The sequence below is a fragment of the Esox lucius genome, chromosome 3 (genome assembly GCF_011004845.1).
Source record: "Esox lucius isolate fEsoLuc1 chromosome 3, fEsoLuc1.pri, whole genome shotgun sequence".
NCBI classification, from domain to species: domain Eukaryota; kingdom Metazoa; phylum Chordata; class Actinopteri; order Esociformes; family Esocidae; genus Esox; species Esox lucius.
This window is the reverse complement of record NC_047571.1, coordinates 32,308,144-32,331,679: the sequence shown is the minus strand read 5'-3', so window position 1 is coordinate 32,331,679 and position 23,536 is coordinate 32,308,144. Positions and strand designations below refer to the sequence as shown.

Below are 23,536 nucleotides of genomic sequence, written 5' to 3'. Positions count from 1 at the left end.
ACATTTCGAGATTAACAAGAGACTACGATGCACAATGTTTAGAGATTGACAAGAGACTATAATGCACAACGTTTAGAGATTGACAAGAGACTACGATGCACAATGTTTAGAGATTAACAAGAGACTACATTGCACAATGTTTAGAGATTGACAAGAGACTACGATGCACAATGTTTAGAGATTGACATCAGACTACGATGCATGACGTTTAGAGATTGACAAGAGACTACGATGCACAACGTTTAGAGATTGACATCAGACTACGATGCATGACGTTTAGAGATTGACAAGAGACTACGATGCACAACGTTTAGAGATTGACATCAGACTACGATGCATGACGTTTAGAGATTGACAAGAGACTACGATGCACAACGTTTAGAGATTGACATCAGACTACGATGCATGACGTTTAGAGATTGACAAGAGACTACGATGCACAATGTTTAGAGATTGACATCAGACTACGATGCATGACGTTTAGAGATTGACAAGAGACTACGATGCACAACGTTTAGAGATTGACAAGAGACTACGATGCACAACGTTTAGAGATTGTTACTGTTCCACAGCACTTTCGAGTTTATGTTTTGTGTGTAATAGATGTCAGAAATCATATTTTATATGATAGGTTCTACATTATGTTATATTGCATAGGTGGTTGGTTTTTCTCTTTTTGAGTGTTGGAGGTTGTATGACCATCGCTGCCGCTGATTTTGATCATACATCTGCATGTATAGTTTACTGTTTAGATAACATACCAGATGAACGTGGATGGATCATACTAGAGGCATTCTGTAAGTCTCAGTTCCATTATTCAATATACATTCAAGGCTACTGGCAGTAGCCCATTAATTTTGTCATCAGAAATCCTAAACCAGTTTCTTCATGCGCCTTTCATATGAATCTTTTATAAATGGTGAAATGTTTTATGGACCATATAACAACGGTACTTTGCTTTCCTCGCCTGGTTAGAGCCCTGGACTGAGTTGAGGTAAAATGCCAGTTGTGTGAGCTTATAAATATATTTTTTTCCCCTTAAAGCGGAATTCAGCAGTTGAAATGATGACAAAGCATATTCCCCGCCCCTGTTTCTTTAAAACGCTGAGTGATGGGACTGGAGAAATGAAACCACTCTGTAATTCATAGAGAGAGCTGTGAATGCAAGGTCTGACCATCCATGATAACTTAGTTATAGTTTGAATGTTTTGAAGCTGTATTTACTTTGTTTACAAACATTGAGGCTGATGTTCTGGTTTTCTACAACGTTTCTGCATTTACATAACGTTTAGCATTTATAAATTAAAGTCTTAAAAAAGAACATATTGCATACTGTATTAAGTGAAAGGTTGTTGATGCATCTCTACATTGTCCCTTTAAGAGTGTCAGACAGTCTGTGTGGGAGTCTTAAATATGAGAATTATATGGGGATCATAAAGATATTTTCTATTTCTAGCTTTGCGTTTCATTTGTTGCTCCTTTTTATTATGTAGCAATTATTGTTTTATTTTTTTCAAAATTCGGATGGTGTTTTCAATAAAGAGTACTGTGACAGAGTTTGTCAGTTTTACTACCAAGATGTTTTTTATACTTTCGATTCACCAGAGGCCTCTTTGGTTCTAAATCCTGAACTCAAGGAAAAGGAATTGTGAAATAGGTTATTCATGAGAGGACAGGGAATCTTACTCATTTACTTTCATACAGGCCTACTACTTGTTCTGAGTCATCGTACAGTAGCACAGATGTTGCAAGCATCAGTGTCACAAGAATTCAAGAAATAAAAACATTTCATTTTCAATGTTACTGCCTCGCTTGGAGGCATTCAGGAAGTGTTTCATGATATTTTTTAATTGACAACTATAGTTCTCATTGCAGTTAGTATTTCGACAAGCATTTCCGAAAAATAAAGACCCCTTTGTCTTGAGCCATAGAGATATAAATTATTAAATGATCTATGCAGTAATTCATAGATGCATTACTGTGCAGCGTAGACATTTTGTTTTATGTCAAGATTGCAAAATAATTACTATATACATGTAGTGGCAATCAGTTGTAAAGGTTTCAACTTCTGTGTTGAGAAAAAACATGTTTACTGTCTGTTTCGCTTTTCAAAGAGCACCAAAAACGACATTACCAATGATCCTTAGTGTTTTGAACGGAACCTGAGTTTGTTTTCGCTTGCGACAGTGCCAACAACATAATTTCTGTTCACTAAAATATGTTATTGTTTATTTCCAGAATGAGGAGAAACGTGGCGTGTTGGCGTGTTGTTGCTTATAATTGAGGGTGCAGAAACATTAAGGTTTTTCTAGGCTATGATAGAAGAGGCTAGCTGACAAGACATTATATCCTGTGAGTGGCAGGAATGTCTTGCCTTAATGATGGCTAGTAATGATCTTCATTTCTGAGGAGTGAGAGAAGTTTCTTGACATTGGTGATCCATTGCGGCTTAGCGTTTCAGTAGTGATGATGAAAAGTCCCGCATTTAGTCTCACGATCCTCATTAGCTGCAAAAGTCAGCGGCTGCTGTACAAAACAAAATATATATATAAAATACATGAAATATATTTTATATTGCACACATTTATACATATTAAAATGCATAATATAATGCAAATTATAATTACAAAGACACATTCACATGTCGTTGTCTCTTCAAAGTCCTTGTTTTAATATAAAAACTGTCTTGAGTCACCTGGTAAGTCAGAGATCTTTCTAGTGTCCTGGGGACTGTGAAGAGCCCTTGGGTTTCATGTCTTTGCTCAAGAGTGATGTGCCATTACGGAAAGTATGCCAGCTATTTTTACATTGAACAATACACCAAGGGAAGGGTTAGCATTTAGCTAATTAGCCCTGACGCTGATTTGAGGCCGTCGTCTGGCATTGTTTGAATGTTCTGTAAATTATGTTAAATGGACCGGAATCAGAGCATAATTTAGGTTCTTTTTCTCTGTTTAGAAACAAGTAGAAAAGAAAATGATTTTGTTTGTCCCAAGGGGAACACGGTTAGCACTTTCGAATGTGGTTGGTTTCCATCAGCCCTTTTCTGATGCTAGCTAGCGGCGCTGTGGTGACAGAGAGATTAGGGGTGTGGTCTCAAAGGCAGCCTATTCCTTATATAGTCAGCTACTTTTGACTGGAGCCCCGTGGGCCTGGCAACCACAGTAGGGAGTGATTTAGGACAGAGATAAGACCTGTAATCATTTCCACTTCAGCTTCTTATAGCCTTGGGTTTGACGCTTGCAGTCCGGTTATTTGCATGCAAACTTCATTCTAGTAATGAATTAATCAAATGAATCAAATCCTCTTTAATATGATGGCATTGGGTGTGGTTTAGGCTGGTGCTTTATACTCAGTCAGATTACATCAGTGTTGGTAGAGTAATATGAAGATGGGCTGAACTGGTGGTCTGGAGTCCACCACCTTTCTCGTCTTTGGGTCGATTACAATCGCATCAACTCTGTGGTGATTGTATTCCTGCTTTGTGGCCAGTCTTAATGAGAGGCTTATGGTAGTAACTGAACACATTCTCTACCCTGGTCCTGTGGGAATCAAGAGTGGGCCAAAAGTTCCACCCTACATTAACTATATTAGAAGTCCACAGAACAATGGCGTTGCTTTATACATTGACTGTTTAAATATACCCACACACCAGTAGAACAGATGAGGCTGTCCTCTTTCTCTATTCCTTTTAGCTAGCTTTAATGATAAGTTTTGTTTGCATGTTTTTGGCACTGCGTTCGGGAAAAGCACTTTTGAGACATGCGCGTTGCCTCTCATCAACGTCAAAGAGCAACTGTAGCACAATGAACAAACCCAGTGAAGGGTTTTCAAGGGCGTGAAAAGCACTGAAGTATAAATGAGACCGATGTTTCCAGCTGATCTAACAACCGTGTCTCTTAATGGTTTCTGAAGCAGCATTACTGATCGGTTATCAACCAACCTGTTTCCAATCGCCTGTCCAGTCGTGTCCCTAACGGCAGCCACTTACCTACAAAGTGTGCTATTATTTCACCAGAGCCCTATGAGCTAAAGTAGGGCACCTGAATTTGGACAGTGCTGGTGACAGGGCCCTGCTGCCAGAAAGAATACCGCAGGGTGCTGATGGGATTGCTCGCAGCATCGCTATGGTGACCAATTAGGGCACGCCAATAGACATTGTCTGGACAGGAATTCAAGTCAATCAGGATTAGCAAGGATAGCTAACACATGTACCAAAGACCAGGCCTCTTCAATCTATCACACTTTATTACAAGGAAAACACATGCATGGATGCTTTCACACTGGCAGCCCGGTCCTTTGTTTTCAAAACAATTAGGCTTTCGACCAATCAGATCAGCTGTAGAAAAAACCCCACAAACAATAATCTGACGTGAGCCTGTCATTGGTCACAAGACCAATTAGTGGGAAAGAATCATGCGAAGCGGGCTGCATGTCTGTGTGGAGCCCAGGCCAAGAACAATACCGGGATCCAGGCTGTACTTTTCATCCTCTCCTGCCATAATGGTATAACCTGAGCATGGTTTGTCTTGTCCATATGATCAATGATGGGTTTGGATGGATTAGTCATAGATGCATGTCCACTTTAGACGTGAGAAGAGCCAGTAGCGTTAGTCAGAGTGATTCAATTGGCCTTAGGCGTAGTTTGTAGTGATGTCATCATGCTGTGCCTTCCTTTAGTAATTAGGCATTAATAAGAAATAGATAGAAAATAAAAAGCAGCTTTGACGGCGCAGTACAACCTATATCCTCCTGTGAACACGATTACAGTGTTCTGGAAAATGCTGCGCATAGAGCCGGCCCCTCTTGGAGGACAAGACGGCAGTATTCTGAGGAGCTTTGACGTGTTCTGAACTTGTGTTATGTGTTCTGGTGCAGGTATAAACGCGACTGGTAGCCATTCTGTTCCACAAGTCTGCCTACCTCCCCGCTGCAGGGCTGATTGTCTAAGCAGGTGTTGGACCTGGAAAAGAGGAGCAGAGGTGGTGCAGAGCCGTTTAAGGAGGCTGTGAGGAAAATATGATCAGTGTGTGCTTGTGTTGGCTCGCCGCTTGCAGCTGTTTTAGAGATTTTGCCACCGACTGCACTAACCCGTCTGGTCTGGTTCTCTGAACCTACCAGCCATGTTTGTTTTTCTTCTTTCTCTCGTGGTTCCATTGGAAGCCACATGAGGTGCAGTACTAAAGCTGAAGTCATCCGTTCAACTGCCTATGGTTTATCATTCCTGGACGGGGTTGGCTGTACATTGTTTGTCCACATAGGTATAATTGCAGACTGTGATTTTTTTTTTTGTCGAGCAGACACATCCAAAGCCAGCACTCAATAAACCAAGGGTGGAAACCAGAGGATGGTAGCTAAGACTCTTGAAGTGTTACAAGATTATTTGAAACAAAAGCTATAAACTGAAGTCATTGAATTAATTGAAGCGTGTGTGTGTGTGTGTGTGTGTGCGTGTGTCCCATGCATGATCATCTGGTGCTAGAGAGTTTAGACGACAATAAATACTGTATTTCGACATTTCTCTTTCACTATTCTAGTCTTCCTGCTCACTCCCTACTCCCTCACTTTACCCTCCTGTTGCTTGGCTACTTCCTGAACACCTCTGTACTAACAACATAAACAATCATGTGTGCATATGTTACGATTGCTTTCTTTAATGAAGAGCATTTTTTATTGGCCGAAACTCGAGCATTTCACATCACCGTGACAACATCTGCTAGAATGTGTATGAGACCTTGTTGAATGTTGAAACCCCTCCCTCAGTTAGGTAAGACACACCTTCTGTCCTTCCTAACAGCCCCCAAGATGTTCTGGACTCTATAGCAGCTGAAGCTGATCTAATGGGAAGGGACAGATGATGTGAAGTGAGCTCACACACAAACACAGACACAGACTCACACACACACTGACACACACGCACACACACGCACACACATTACCGCACACAGACTCAAACACATGCATGTGCAAGCACAGGCACTTGCGTGCACACAAATGCACACCTACACACACACACACACCAACAAAAACACAGCTACACTTGCAAACACACACACACATACATGCACACACACACACAACAACTGCCAAGAAGACAACATAAATATTGAATCTGTCCACCCTTAACACTGTCTCGCCAGAATACTGTCTCCCCCGAATACTGTCTGCCCTGACGTTACTCCTGCTCACTTACTTTACCACGGATTGGAATTGATGAATGCTGGGGAAAATGTGCATCAGTCAAGACAGATATTTGTTTTCCCCCTTCTGCTTTCTCTAGTCCCAGCTTGAAATGTCTACATTATAGTCCCATGAAGTCTAATAGGAGCATTTGAGGTTGAGTGCCTTGCTCAATCAGGTGGGACAACCGCCTGGGAAAGTGGGAGGTTCACTGTGTGCTGGTCGGTCGGCACATGTTCAGGACGTGACAAGGGTGTTGTGTGGGCCACCAGCCTCGCAAGGGTTAACGGGCTTGAAGGTCCTCCTCGCGCTGTCCTCAGAGAATGCGAGCTGTGGGGGGCTGTTAAGCTTGGTATTTGTATTGGGGTGTCCGGTTAGGTTTGGGGGTTGATTTTAGGGCCGAGTGTCTGGTGAGGCTGGAGGTTCTACTCCTAAGGTGACGTTAATATGAAGACATACGACTCCGTTGTGAAGTTAGCGTGGCTGTTGGAAAAACTCTGACAAAGAATAATTGCATAGATGCACCTCTTGTGGGCAGCTTTTGCTTATCTTTTGAAATATGGTGAAGTCTTGCCGCCAAACACAGTTGACCAGAATGCTGCTAAAGGAGGATGTATTATGCACTCCAACTGAGAAGATAACCACCGTTGTCAGATTTATTGTGACTAGAGTTTACCTAAAAATGCAGAGGTCGGCATTCATGGAAAGTTTCTTCTCTTTTCTCAACTTTGTGGTTAACTCTGGTAAACTCTTTGACAAACTGCGATAAGCTCTGGTAAACTCTGTGACAAACTGCGATAAGCTCTGGTAAACTCTGTGACAAACTGTGATGAACTCTGTGATAATCTGAATACATTTTCCACACAGCCCAAGCTTTAAGTTAGAGGAAGGTTCAATAGTTAAAGATGTCATATGTCAGATCAGTTGTGACTAGCATTAACCCGAATGTGCATAGTTTTGGGGCAAAAGGACAAATGTTCTCCTGTTTCTTAGTCTTTAATAGCACACAGATTTTTTCCTGTAGCTATGCATGACTCCTGATCCCTGATTTGTTTGAAATAGATCCATGGTGCTCTGAAAGGTCACAGACAGGTCATGATGACACTGGTGTGCCGCTCCGGCCCTTTAATTACAGAGTAAGAGGTAGAGTCTCCACATATTGTCTTCTTTCAAGACACTCATGACTCTGTTCTTAACTTGCAATTTCCACAAATCTAACATATGGAATTGTTTTCAGATTGGGCATACCGTGGAATATTTAGCAGTTTAAAGAACAGCAGTTCCTTTCGGGAAAGTATTAAGACCCCTTTATTTTATCCACATCTTGTTGTGTTAGACTTCATTTCTATTTAGCCATCTGCACACAATGCCCTATAATGACAAAGTGAAAACATATTTTTACACTTTTGTGCCAATTTATTGAAAATGAAAAACTTAAATATCTCCTGTACATAAGTATTTAGACCCTTTTGGAAGACGCTTCAGATTGAACTCAGATGCATCATGTGTCCTTTGATCATCCTTGAGAAGTCCGAAGGACTTGACTGGAGTCCACCTGTAGCAAATTGTATTGATTGGATATGATTAAAAAAGACACACATCTGACTTCACAATGCATGTCAGAGCAAAAACCAAGCCTTGAAATCCAAGGAACTCTCCGTAGACCTCTGAGAATTGGGTCACGGCGTAGATCTGGGAAAGGTTATAAAAGAAATGCTAAAGCATTGAAAAATCGCAGGATCACAGTGGACTATATCATGGTGAAATGGAAGAAGTTCAGAACCACCAAAACATTTCCAAGAGCTGGCGGTCTGGCAAAACAAAATAACTAGGTATGAAGGGCCTTGGTCAGGGAGGTGACCAAGAACTCAATGGCCACTCTAACACAGATTCAGAGTTTATCTGCAGAGATGGGAGAACCTTCCAGAAGGACAACCGACTCTGCAGCATCAGTTCTTTATGGTAGAGTGGCTGGACGGAAGCCTGAGGCATATGACATGCCGCCTGAAGGACTCTGGGAGAATGAGGAAAAGTCATCTCTAGTCTGAGGTGACAAAAATGTTACTATTACTTTGGAATGCCAAGTGCTATGTCTAGCAAAAACAAGTTGCCGCTCATCACATGGCTAACACCATTACTGCTTACAAGCATCGGTCAATACTGAAACCACAATAACAAAACTCTTCACACAGTGTGCAATACCAACATGCATCGTTGCAAAACAGTTAATCTCACCCCCAAAACTCACTAAAACCACCAAAACACTTCATACATAAAACAAGCTTGTTCCACCAAAATACTGGCAGCAATTCTCAGAAACACACACTGCCACTCATAACACACTGACCTGAAAAGTACTAACCACAGGGATCATTACATAAACGTCAAAGTTATGTCTTGTAGGTTTTTAACATAATCTTTCACATAAATCAGTATTTGATCATAGAATAAGAAAAACACCTCACTTTAATGTATAAAGTATATGGAACAAGAATGAATCACAAACACAGCGATTTGAAGGAATTTATTTTTTCTACTTCTTTGCATATAGTAAATTTTACTTTTGAAAAATAATTATCAGTTCAAACAAAAAACGAATTCACCCAAATTCCAGGGCTGCAACAAAAACAAACAAACATTAACAAGTATAATATAATCACTAGCCTCTGTATATTGTAGGGGCCAATGAGTGGTTTGTGTAACAGCAAACCATCATTAGACAGTGCAGCACACATTGTGATGTTAGCTCCTCTCTGGCCTGGGACATCCATGGTGGCTCTCTAACCAATCACATCTCTTCCCCTGCGATGTGTTTTTGCCTGGTTGAATCCAGCTTCATCCACAAAGATGAATTAATGTGCAGTTTGACTGGCTTCCATCTCCATTACTCTCTAAAAAAACTGTAAATCCATAGTTTTTCAGTACTTTACATTATGTGTAAATGTGTAAATATCCTGTTTGGTTATTGAACAGACATCTTACCTGGATATATTGATACCGGAGTTCTTTCACACATTCACTGTTTCTCTCAAAGGGCACAGTGTACAACACTTGGGTCGGTTTTCAGTTGAAACTGCAATCAACTGTGTTTGGATTGACTAAATATTCTAACATAATTAACATTTTCTTACAAATATTTAAAAAAAAAATCTTTATATTTCAATCTGGTTACTGCAGAAATGCACACCAGTTGCCATAATTATGTTTTTAATGTGTTTTTAATCGTTTTGAGAACAGTGTGTTAGCATTTGGTCCGAAGATTCATCTGTTAGCACGACAACGACCTGACACACACAGCCTGGACATCGCTGGACTGGCTTCAGGACAATTCTGTAAATGTCCTTGGGTGTCCCAGCCAAAGCCTGGACTTGAACCCCAGTCGAAAAACATGTTTTTGCTTTGTCATTATGGGGTATTGTGTGGCAAAAATGTATTCTTATACCTTTATTTCAACAAGGAACACAGACTGAGACCAAGGACTCTTATACAGCTGGGCCCTGAGTATCCATGTTTACACAAACAGTTTAGGTACAATGGTTAAGAAATTACACAAAACAGACAAAACAAGATGATCACAGATATCACAAAACAAGTAAAATGCAATATATAAGAAAAATGTAATATTTAACAAATAAAAAAAAAAACTATTCACCAGCAGATTGTTATAATTTACACATGTAAATACATGTAATTAATTCATGTAAATACGTGTAATCAATTATGAACTCAGTCTATAACACAACAAAGTGTTGAGAATGTGACAGAGTCAGATGTTTTCCAAGGGCACTGTATGTAGATGTAGAAAGAAAATCTATTTTCTATCACGAGTGAACTCGTCCATTGCGGCTAAGGTGAATAGAACTGCACCTAAACGACTCAACAGACCCAAAAACCACAACAATGGTTGTGTTTCTTATACTCTGTATTTTCGGGAAATATGTAATTGAATCATTTGTAGGTCGGGGTAGGACAGACGTTTTCGTGACTTTTGTCTTTTCTGAAAACGCTAACTACGATCAATCACTTATTTCAAGCACAAGACCTGTCTAGCGTACACTTGTGGATTCAGGAGAGCCTGATGGAAACAGTGCTGTATTTGTTATACTTTTATGTTACCTGACAGGCACGTACGGAAATATTTCTAATAGAACCTGATGACGTCACATGGACTCTCAGGGCCATTGCTTTTAAATGTGTGATGTTACAGTGTTGGGCTCAAACTCAGGTCTTCCGTGTGCCTGGAGACAGTGTTAGCCTGCAGATCCAAAGGCTGTTTATTAGTTCAGTAAGCCTATATGTCTTCTGGTCTCAGGGGTGGCTATGCATGTTCTAATACCTGCATGTCTTGTCCCAGTTATCACCAAGGTGCACTGATTACCTTCACAACAGTAATCCACTGCAGACAAGAGCGATATTACCGAAGAGAAGTGAAATTGGTCCGGGTGTGTCTCCCCTGCACTGTTTAGCCAATCCAGGGAATGTGGAAGAGTTAAGACGGAGTGGCGCCTTGTTAATGTCCAGAGTCACAAGCCTTGTCACAGGCTCTTCGTTTCAACGTCCTACGAAAACCAGAACTTCCTGTTGTTAGGAACATTGCGGAGGGTGTTAGGTCACATGGTTTCACACTTAAGTGTGAACAGCATTTTTAACAACCCGTCTCCGTTGAGCAGAAAAGTATTAGAGTTGGGAGAAGTCAGTACACCGCCTCCAGAGAAGTCAGTACACCGCCTCGAGAGACTTGTTTAACATGACATTGATTGGCACAATGCTCAGGCAAGCAATGTATCCTAATCGCCGCTCACAAGTCAGTTGTGTGTCAGTAGATGGCTGTTGATTAGACAGAGAGATGAAGAGAAAATGAGTTGTGTCTGTTGACTGGATGGAGAGATTAAGCTAAAATCAATCCTGTCATCCAATCAAGTAACATTTGACTTGGGCCTCCAGTTTAGAGGCATCAATCAAATGAAAACACTAGACCTTGATCTTTTAAATGCTTCACACAGTCCCTATTATGTTTGTGTCACTATTTATTTGGCACTAAGAAAAAACATTCATGCTTTGGTTTTAATGTGCATGCAAGACTGTATTTCTTACCCAGAAGGCTGTGTGTATTTTTTGTGGGCTCTGGTCATGCACTCAACTGCACATTAACCAGAACCAGGACAGGCGCCTATATTAACCAGAACCAGGGCAGGCACCTATACTTTGGCAGATGACCTGGACACTGTAGTAACACAGCTAGCAGCCTTCAAGCACACACATGCACAAGTGCATGTTCTTCTGAGGACTTTCTTGGGAACAAAACTTTATTCTTATTATTATTTTATTTTTTTACGTAGCCCCTAACGCTCAAATGAACCCTAAACTCCAACCCTAACCCAAACCTTAACCCCCACATCCCCCTTACTTTCAACCCTAAACCTTACCATAAACCCTAAACCCAAATCTTAACCCAAACCCTAACCAAAACCTTAACCTCCACATCCATCAAATCTAAACCTAACCCTAAAACTTACCATAAACCCTAAACCCAGATCTTAACCCAAACCCTAACCAAAACCTTAACCTCCACATCCATCAAATCTAAACCTAACCCTAAACCTTACCATAAACGCTAATTCCAAATCGAAACTTCAATACAACCCTGATTTATGATGGGTTTACGATGCGGCGGGTTAAGATACGGTGGGTTTAAATACGTCGTGTTAAAATACCCATGTTATAATATGATGGTTATGATACGGCGGGTTATGATATGATGGGTTATGATACGGCGGGTTATGATATGATGGGTTATGATACTGTGGGTTATGTTATGATGGTTATGATATGGCGGGTTATGATATGATGGTTATGATACGGCGGGTTATGATATGATGGGTTATGATATGGTGGGTTATGTTATGATGGTTATGATACGGCGGGTTATGATATGATGGTTATGATACGGTGGGTTAGGATAAGATGGTTATGATACGGCGGGTTATGATATGATGGTTATGATACGGTGGGTTATAATATGATGGTTATGATACGGCGGGTTATGATATGATGGGTTATGATACGGCGGGTTATGTTATGATGGTTATGATACGGTGGGTTATGTTATGATGGTTATGATACGGTGGGTTAGGATATGATGGTTATGATACGGCGGGTTATGATATGATGGTTATGATACAGTGGGTTAGCATATGATGGTTATGATACGGTGGGTTATAATATGATGGTTATGATACGGCGGGTTATGATATGATGGGTTATGATACGGTGGGTTATGATATGATGGTTATGATACGGTGGGTTAGGATATGATGGTTATGATACGGCGGGTTATGATATGATGGTTATGATACGGTGGGTTAGCATATGATGGTTATGATACGGTGGGTTATAATATGATGGTTATGATACGGCGGGTTATGATATGATGGGTTATGATACGGTGGGTTATGATATGATGGTTATGATACGGTGGGTTAGGATATGATGGTTATGATACGGTGGGTTATAATATGATGGTTATGATACAGTGGGTTAGGATATGATGGTTATGATATGGCGGGTTAGGATATGATGGTTATGATACGGTGGGTTAGGATATGATGGTTATGATACGGTGGGTTAGGATATGATGGTTATGATACGGCGGGTTATGAGATGATGGTTATGATACGGTGGATTAGGATCTGATGGTTATGATACGGCGGGTTAGGATATGATGGTTATGATACGGCGGGTTATGATATGATGGTTATGATACAGCGGGTTATGTTATGATGGTTATAATACGGTGGGTTAGGATATGATGGTTATGATACGGCGGGTTATGATATGATGGTTATGATACGGTGGGTTAGGATATGATGGTTATGATACGGTGGGTTATGATATGATGGTTATGATACGGCGGGTTATGATATGATGGTTATGATACGGTGGGTTAGGATATGATGGTTATGATACGGCGGGTTATAATATGATGGTTATGATACGGCGGGTTATGATATGATGGGTTATGATACGGTGGGTTATGATATGATGGTTATGATACGGTGGGTTAGGATATGATGGTTATGATACGGTGGGTTATGATATGATGGTTATGATACGGTGGGTTAGGATATGATGGTTATGATACGGTGGGTTAGGATATGATGGTTATGATACGGTGGGTTAGGATATGATGGTTATGATACGGTGGGTTAGGATATGATGGTTATGATACGGCGGGTTATGATATGATGGTTATGATACGGTGGGTTAGGATATGATGGTTATGATACGGTGGGTTAGGATATGATGGTTATGATACGGCGGGTTATGAGATGATGGTTATGATACGGTGGATTAGGATCTGATGGTTATGATACGGCGGGTGATGATAGGGTGGGTTAAGTTGAAGTGGGTTACTATACTTGTGAAGGCTTCTGGTTCTCTCAGTAATAGTAAAACACATGCACACACACACACTATATTTGAATGATTTCACCACAGATGACCACAAATGGATCCTTTGATAAGACCTGTCTCATTAGAAAAATGTCTGGCATACAAATCAATAATTTACACAATAAGTGTTACAAGACTGGGTTCACTGGACACCTGGAGACAATCACAGTCTGACGGCTACATACTGTTACCAATGCACGTTTACTCAGATAACACATACACGTACTTAAATGTTACACACACCTAATCCCAGACAGCTCTACTGTCAGCTGTTCATCATGATGAATTAGTGTTAGAAGAATAGGGCTTGTTTCTCCCAGATAGAAAATGTCTGAGAAGAGGTGGTGAGGTACTGAGGACTTCATTGCCCTGTTGACACACTGGTCCTGCCACAGTTCCGTCTCCCTTCACTCTCACTCTCGGTCTCACATTTCCTCTTTCTTTCTCTTTCTCCCTCAATCACCCTTTCACTTTTTTAATATCTTTATTATCTTTCTGTCTCATTCTCCCCCTTTCTCTCTCTCTGTCTCCCTCTCTCTTTCTCTCCCTCTATCTTTCTTTCTTTTTCTCTGTCTTGCTCTTTTTCTATCTTTCCCTGAGGAGAACCCACTCTCGGGCAAGTTTTCAGCCACTGTGTTCTGTCTGTTTAGATGAAGGTAGTGTTCCACTTTGCTCAGATTTTTTGATTGATTATTTTCAGTGAATCACTTTGGTTGTTTTCAAACGGTATTATTTTTATTTGTTCATGATTTGGTTGACTCTAATTGTGTTGCTTTCCTTGGTCTCTGTGTAGTCTGTTTAGCTTTGTGAACTAAGCCCCAAGATCAGCTTTTCTCTGTAGATGAGGGCTTTGTTTTGGTTTGTTGCTTTCCTTTAGGTAATTGTGGAATTTAATGTCTCTTTTCTGGATCAGGATAATTAGTGGGTATTATTCTCCTCTCCGTTGGGTGTGTTTTTAGACAGATCCAGATGGGAGAGGTCTTTTCAGGTTATTCTATACAAGACAAATGGACTGATCCATAATCAGATAGCAGCAAGGATGCATTGATTTTGAAGAAGTGAGATGTGATGAAAGCATCAAGTTCAACAGTCTTTTGCACTTCGTTGCATTTCTGTGTAGTTAAGTGACTCCCAAATGAAGTGTGTGCTTTAGGAGAGACCAGTGAGAGATATCTGCCAGAGCCCATATCGCTATTGGAGGCAGCAGATGTTGGATCGTGAGCTAAGGTAGTGGGGGATTTGCCTGAGGAGGACTTAGGTCATTTGGAACCAGTGAGTCTTGGGTTATGTAATGGCAGTGTAAAAGTCACAATAATGAATGTTGAAGTGGGCACAGTTGACAAAGCGGGTAGCAGAATGATAAATTACACATCATTTATTGAGAAGCTTTTTATGCGACAAGCCTAAAGATTAAGCCGCCAGAGTCGGACGTTAACACAGCAATCATTTTCATATGGGTATACTTGTCAGGGTAGGTGAAGGATGATTGTTTGAGAAACGACAAAACCACTCTGCATTTAACTTCAGATTGAAGGTAGGTTAAATACAGAAGGTATCGAATGAAAGTCAGCAATCCAGCCATATACCAATGTACTGTATTTGTACTGACCAATTCAGGGTGAGGATCATTTTGGTGTTGAGGTGAAGGTCAAAAACGAGATGATGGTGTGCAGGGTGTATGTTCCGTCTGTCGAATTATGTTTTGGTGAGAACCCAATTTGACATTTGTGCAGGAACAGTAGATTTCCTAGGGATATTTGTTTATTATGTTATTATGTTTTCACTGGGGAGAACTCAGAGTCAGCTGTTGATTATTTTCACAAGGGTGCTGTTGACTCCCCAGTAATTCACTGGTAATTAATAGGATCACTTTTTGCTCTAATTTTGTGGTTTGGCCTGATCAGTCTTGGCTCCAAATATTGGAAGGACACCAGGACTGAGGGTAATGTTGAAAAGTTGAAGAACCTCCTCTTAAGACTGATCAAAGTTAACTTTCCTGCTTGGTCAAGCTCTCATTGGAGGTATAGAGAGGTCAGAGGTGAGGGGATCAGAAGTGACTGATGAGGTCATGCGACTACCAGCGTCAGCCTCTCTGAGCTATTTGGCTCTGGTCTTCTTATCTGTGTTTCCTCCACTTAATGAATGAAAGCCTATTCCCTATTTAATGCCTGGAATACCAAAATAGCCCACTAGGGAATAGCCTGCCATTTGGGATCCAGCATGGGCTTTTAAATGTCTGCTGAGTCAGTGCCTGGGATTTATTCTAGTGATAGGTGATCAGCTGAACCCATGAGGGGCTTTCAGTCATGTTTCCCTTTATTAGATGGCCGTACATGTTGTGTAATGAAGAGGTGAGGTCTAGCCCTGTTCCAGCTTTGTTCTTGTACGCCTCTATTTAGAACCCTTTTTGCTCATCCACTAGTCACATAAGTTATAGTAGCCATTACTAGTTACTGCACTTGATATAGTAGCCATGTTTCAGGACTTGACTTAAAATAGTAGCCATGTTTCAGGACTTAACTTAAAACAGTAGCCATGTTTCAGGACTTGACTTTATATAGTAGCCATGTTTCAGGACTTGACTTAAAATAGTATCTATGTTTTGTGACTTGACTTGATATAGTAGCCATGTTTCAGGACTTGTCTTCTTAAAGTAGCCATGTTTCAGGACTTGACTTCTTATAGTAGCCCTGTTTCAAAACATGTCTTCTTAAAGTAGCCATGTTTCAGGACTTGTATTCTTAAAGTAGCCATGTTTCAGGACTTGTCTTCTTAAAGTAGCCATGTTTCAGGCCTTGACTTCTTATAGTAGCCCTGTTTCAAAACATGTCTTCTTAAAGTAGCCATGTTTCAGGACTTGTCTTCTTAAAGTAGCCATGTTTCAGGACTTGTCTTCTTAAAGTAGCCATGTTTCAGGACTTGTCTTATAGTAACCATGTTTCAGGACTTGACTTGATATAGTAGCCATGTTTCGGGACTTGACTTCTTATAGGAGCTATGTTTTGGGACTTGACTTCTTATTAGTAGCCATGTTTCAAAACTTGTCTTCTTAAAGTAGCCATGTTTCAGGACTTGTCTTCTTATAGTAACCATGTTTCAGGACTTGACTTGATATAGTAGCCATGTTTCGGGACTTGACTTCTTATAGGAGCTATGTTTTGGGACTTTACTTGATATAGTAGCCATGTTTCGGGACTTTACTTGAAATAGCAGCCATGTTTCAGCGCTTGACTTCTTATACAGTAGTAGCCATGTTACAGGACCAGGGTTGTTGTACTGCAGTAGCTATGTTACAGGACCAGGGTTGTTGTACTGTAGTAGCTATGTTTCAGGAGTCGATTTAGAGAGCACTGTGTTAATGCGCTGTACAGAACACAATCCTCCAATACACAACGGAAGAGAAGACATGCCATTCATCACTATCAATTCATCATCTAAAAGAGCTGCCAAACCTCCCTATTCCTTAAGCCAGACTCCACAGTAAATCATCAGTGTAATCCACTGTCCCCAATACACAACATGGAAGAGATGAGATGCCATTCATCACTATCAATTCATCATCTAAAGGAGCTGTCAAACCTCCCAATTCCTAAAGCCAGACTCCACAGTAAATCATCAGTGTAATCCACTGTCCGCAGAGTCCTTAGAGTGATAGATACAGAGAGGAGAAAGAAGGAAGCAGACAACTACCTAAACCAGAGAGAGAACAAGTTGTATTCAGAAATACTGTAAGACAGATAGGCAGCAAGACATACAACCCTGTCTCCAAAAAGGTTGTGATGATGATGTGCAAAACGTGTCCCTGTATTTAATTGAAAATAGTACAGACAGCATGTTGAAACTGAGAAATGTTATTGTTTTTGGATACATGCCCATTTTGAATTTGATGTGTTTCAAAATAGTTGGGACAGGGGCATGTTTGCCACTGTGATGCATCACCTCTTCTTTTAACAATACTCTGAAAGCATTTGCGAACTGAGGAGAGAAACTACTGTAATTTTGAAAGTGGAATGTTGTCCCATTCTTGCTTGATATAGGATTGCAGCTGCTCAACAGTTGGGGGTCTCCTTTGCTCTATTTGTCATTTTGTAATGTGCCAAATGTTTTCAGTGGGGACAGGTCTGGACTGTAGACAGGCCAGTTTATCACCTGGACAATTTTGCTTCAGAGCCATGCTGTTGTGATACATGCAGAATTCGGTTTGGCATTTTCACTGGTCATTTCTTCTCAGGCCATAACTTTGGGTGCTTTGTTTATACAACCCCGTTTCCAAAAATGTTGGGACGCTGTGTAAAGTGTAAAGAAAAACAGAATGCATTGATGTGCAAACCATTTAAACCATTATATTCAATAGAAAACGGGCCCTCAGGCGACGTGATGGACCATCCGGCTTGTCATTAGCGCACAGTTCAAAAGCCAGTTTCTTAATTTCAATTTATGATATGTTGTCTTTGTGCTATTTTCAATTAAATGGTTTGCATATCATTGTATTCTGTTTTTATTAGCATTTTACGCAGCATCCCAACTTCTTTGGAAATAATTGGACACTGACACAAGTTTTGTTATTCTGGCTGTTAACAGAAATGTATTAAAGTTACAGTTAAATAATGAATATGGGCTTAACGTGCAATCTCTTAGCGTTATCTCTCAGCTTTATTTTACTTTCCAAATTGGATAAAGGGTTTAGGAATTACAGCTCTTTAATATGTATTCCCCTATTTTTCAAGGTACCAAAAGTAATTGGACAATTGTCTCAAAAGCTGTTTTATGGACAGGGTTGGGCTATTTCTTTGTTATTAGCAAAAACAAGTCATATATATATAATTTGTTTTTACAATTTCAGCAGAATGCTTGATTGCAGGAAGAACCTGGCTGGAATTAGAAAGGAAGAAGCTGTGTGTGGGATGAAATTTAGCAAGCCAAGAGCAAGTCTAGGAGGTTATGACAATGACGACAGACATTAGTTAATTCTCTGATGTTGATTTTAAGTTTTAAAATTGCCGATCATTGGTTAATAAGGTTAAGAAGAATAGTTGAGATGAATTCCAAAATCCAGTGAAAAAAAAACAGATTAAAAATGACTCATTTTGTGTGGAATTGGAATATATGCTAAATTTACTGGAAATGGAATTCAGCCCAACTCTGGTTAGACACTGGATACCTTCATATAGCCAGGCGTGCATTGCTGCATGCGAAGGGCATGCTGATGACTACCTGTATGATTGGATCCACTTTCTGTTCAGGCCTCCATTTTGCCCCTTCATAGATCACTAGTGTGATCACATCCGCTTCATGCTAGATCGAGCACTTTCATGGGAAACTGAAGATAGTTAGAAATATATAAAACCATTTTTGTTTGTTAACCTTAATTCTTAGTCCAGGACTAGACTTTAGGGACGGTTTTACAGACACAGATTAAGCCTAATCTAGGACTAAACAAACAAGTTCTATTTAATTCAATATGTTAATACTAGACTAGGCTCTTCCGTGTCTGCAAAACTGGTCCAATGTGTGTCAGGGAAAGCTCCATTCTAAGACCAGGATTAGACATATCGTGTGTCAGAGAAACAGTCCCTAAATGCCCCTATGTTTTACAATTAAGCTGGAGGCATTGTCGTTTTTTGAGTCCATCCTGTCAGTAGTAGCTCACTGGGTTGTCGGGCGAGTGCCATTGAAAAGCTGGGCCATTTTGGCAAGGCAGATGTAGCTCTATGACAATATGATGATGATTAGACACAGATACAAACAGTTGATATTTGTTTACTCCTGTTTCGTGTCATTCATTCATCAGGTTGTCAGATAACACCAGGGCTCTGGAGTGCTGCTATTAAGAGCAAGTTAACACACACACACACACACACTGCACACAGTGCTATTAAGCTTTACTGGTGAAGCCTGACGAAGAGGCCCGGTGGTGAGTGGCTAATGGGATCCAGAGAGCTAAGTTATTGCAGATGTATGTCTGCTGGTCCTCCTCTGTTTCCCCTGTCATTTAATATCACGGGTTCATGCGTCTCCTCTCTAGTATAGGGCCCACCCTGCTAGAGGGGTCTGGTTTTGCCTTGGTTCTGGTCTGGCCTAGTTTTGGTTCTAGTGTGTTTTGCCTGGAGCCTTCAACGCATACTGGTCAGGCAAGAAGGTAAATGAGAGAAACAGTGCGGGAGAGGAAGAGTTAGACGTGAGAGTGAGTTGAGGTGGAAACCGAGCTGCACTTACTAACTTCCTTTCAAATTTTTGATTATATAAGACATACTTTTTGCTTGAATTGCAAAAAGACACAAATAATCTGAACACATTGTGTTCAGAGTCCTCTTATTTACTATAAACATTACTTGGATGAATTTCGGACCGATACCGTCTATGCTCGTGTGGTCCAGGTCTAGCCTCATCTGGATTGGTCTGGTCTAGTACTACTTTTTTAATGTAATCACCGTTAATTTCCATTGAACATATGTACCCTTGCATCCACTTATTTATGCTGAGATTTGCTCTGCTTGAGTGGTGTTCCTGCTAGTGCCAATGGGCCTGGTTCAGTCCGGTGTTCTGTAGGGTCAACTTTGTGTAAGAGCCCACTTCACCGATTTAAGAGTTGTGTTGTGTGTGTAAATCATCATAAGAAATGGATACATTCATTCTGAGATAAGACAGGGTATGTGTCTGGGGGGTATGAGAGACTGGGGCCGAGGAGAGGGAGGAGAGAGGGGGAGAGAGAGGGAGAGATAGTGGGTGGAGGAGAGATAAAGGAGATTGGAAGAGAGAGGAGAGCTAGATGTTTTGGAAAGGGAAAGGGAGGGGGAAGAGCGGAAAGAGGGGGGGCAGAGGGAGGAGGAGAGGGGAGAGAGAAAGAGGGATGGATAGAGAGAGGATCAGGAGGAGTTTCTGCTTTATAAAATATAATTGGGATAAGATCTTGCAAGAAAAGAAGGAGTATGTGGCTTGGAATATTTTGGGGGGGGGGTGGAGGTGGAGGGGGTACAGAGGAAGAGGGGGTGGAGGGGGTACAGAGGAAGAGGGGGTGGAGTCGGGATCGAATTTCCTAAAACAGAGTGCCTCAGATATTTCAAGTCAGACAGAGGCTCTGGTTATTTATCTATACCATTCCTTCACTAAGCCAGCCAAGGCTCCCTAAACACGTCCTGTGACCTACATACTGCACTAGTTTTGACCGGGACCCTGAAGGCTAGGTATGCAGCAGGGTGCGGTTTTGGACACGAGCTAGTGCTCGGGCAGGCAGTGAAATGGGAGCCGCTGTCCCTAAAGGTGGGGTCGGCGGAGGACTGGAGTCTTGTTTGAAAAGGAGGACTTCCAGACTTCCAGCCTTGACACCCTTAATGCCGTCCCGCAGTCAGCATGCTCATAAAGCCTTGATACACTGCCCCCAGCCCCACCCACCCCCGCCACCCGTCCCCCGCCTCACCCCCGTCACACGTCCCCCGCCTCACCCCCACCACCCGTCCCCCGCCTCACCCCCCGCCTCACCCTCCACCACACGTCCCCCGCCTCACCCCCACCACCCGTCACCCGTCACCCGCCTCACCCCCACCTCCCGTCACCCGCCTCACCCCCACCACCCGTCCCCCGCCTCACCCCCACCACCCGTCCCCCGCCTCACCCTCCACCACTCGCCCCTCGCCTTACCCCCGCCCTCCACCCGCCTCACCCCCACCCTCCACCACCCGCCCCCTGCTTTCGTTTTATTATGTCAGCTGAGTGCCCTGTCTGCTTTCAGACCCTGTGTCCCAGAGAGAGGTTGTGTGTGTGTGTGTGTCTGTGTGTATGTGGATGAGATGCTAACTGTGTATCGCTCCAGCATATTTAGAGAGCTTCAGAGAGGCCGCCGACAGTGTATGTGTGTGTGTATGTGTGTGTGTGTGTGTGTGTGTGTGTGTATGTGTGTGTGTGTGTGTGTGTCTGGATGAGATGCTAACTGTGTATCGCTCCAGCATATTTAGAGAGCTTCAGAGAGGCCGCCGACAGTGTATGTGTGTGTGTGTATGTGTGTGTGTGTGTGTGTGTGTGTATGTGTGTGTGTGTGTGTGTGTGTATGTGTGTGTGTGTGTGTGTGTGTGCATCGACCAGTCTGTGGATATAATGTGTTTAATATGCTTTTCTATCACATCACCTCACTGAATGGAATCAGTTTAAGCACTTCACTACATTGTGTTTGCAAAGTATACTTCTATAATTGGATAATTAGTACTTGCTTTCTTCAAAATTGAGGAATACTATCATTAATGACAGATTCTGGCACCATTGGCCTACGGAGGTTATCGAACAAAAGATGCTGAATGAATGAAGATTCCTCACTTGTGCAATTTAGATTAAAAAAATTTATAAAACTTCCGATCTGCTTAAGTGTTCTCCCAGCTGGCTCTGGTGTGCTTAGTTCGCTGACGAAAATAAACTAATAATAGGGTGTAAGATGTCTTGCTTCCTCTTCCTAATCTCTTTATGAACTGGCCTATTGAGCCTAGCAGAGTAGCCTGGTGGACACTACATCGACTGAATCCCCGGCACGGGGGAAAACTCTCATTCTGCCTCGAGCTCCAAGATCAGAAATAATGTATGTTCTCAGTCATACAGAAAAGTGTGAATGTAAATCAGAATTGTGCCTTTGTGAAGAGGCAAATCCGCCCGAGGCTCGTAACCCGAAATGTTGTCCCTGAATACTGAGCCTCACGTCTCCTCTTTTTTCCAGGGAGACATTCAGCAGCTGCTGATCGTGGCCGACCCACGGGCAGCCTACGACTACTGTGAACACTACAGCCCGGACTGTGAAACGCCTCATCAGGAGCAGCCTCAAGCACAAGAGCCTGAGGAGGAGGTGAGGAGGGAGGGAGGGAGGGAGGTGAGGAGGGAGGTGAGGAGGGAGGCTGTGATCAGATAATCTGAGATGGATACCTCTGTCAAACAGATCTTGTCGCTTTATTGAACACAGCGCATACCTACAAGACACACTGTTACACAGTCATTTCTAGGAACCAACCGTGCGAACAATTCACCAGTGTTTCCTGACAAAGAGGAGTAGCTGTAACCTCTGGGAATTGGCATGTCTTCAGTATGTATGGAAAGGGTTTGCCAATCCAAGGTAAACACGCAGAATGTCTCCCCAAGGCCAGACGTGAGCTGTCAGATGGAAAGGCTTGCGTTTAAAAAGAAATGTTTTCCATCTAACGAGACCTATTTCATACTCCACTTTATGTTCCGTTGATGGAAAAAAGGTCATACTTAAGAAATATTTCTTATGCCTTTACTTTGCGTCTAATTTCAGGATATCTGGCTCCGTCTGCATTGAAAATCCTGAGTACAAACTAGACTCTAAACTAGACAATCTAACCCAGACTTTCTAAACCAGATTCTCTTAGCTGGAAAACCAAGGGACCTTGTTCAATAAGACCGTGTGTCTTTAGTGTTATTGTCAATAAAAGCAGATTCTACAGAATTTACCGCATTTTCTATAAAATGTTTTATTGAAAGATATAAAAGATTTACTGCTTTGCATATTTTGTATCCAAACGATGGGGGGAAAAGTATTCAATTATATTTTATATTATTGTTTGGGAAAACTTTTTTTCTCCACTGCATAGTGTGCTTACTCTTACCACTGTTATTTAAGGCTTTACATTTTGATATTGTTATTTCATCCTCTAGACCTCTACATTCCAATCCCATCCTCTAGAACTCTACATTATGATATTGTGTTTCAAACCTCTAGAGCACTACATTATGATATTGGGGTTCAAACCTCTAGAACTCTACATTATGATATTGGGGTTCAAACCTCTATAACTCTACATTATGATATCAGGGTTCAAACCTCTAGAACTCTACATTATGATATTGGGGTTCAAACCTCTAGAATACTGCATTATGATAGTGGGGTTCAAACCTCTAGAACTCTACA

General features: G+C 41.6%; 1 protein-coding gene across 1 annotated transcript in view; it reads left to right on the top strand.

Annotated features, from left to right (window-relative positions):
* The window catches only part of LOC105030448 (collagen alpha-1(XI) chain-like), a 110,512-nt gene that overhangs the window by 11,875 nt on the left and 75,101 nt on the right, over positions 1 to 23,536 (top strand). Inside the window, exon 5 of the mRNA XM_013133348.4 lies at positions 22,331 to 22,456. Within this exon, the coding sequence (XP_012988802.2) occupies positions 22,331 to 22,456 (126 nt within the window). The remainder of the gene's footprint in view (positions 1 to 22,330; positions 22,457 to 23,536) is intronic.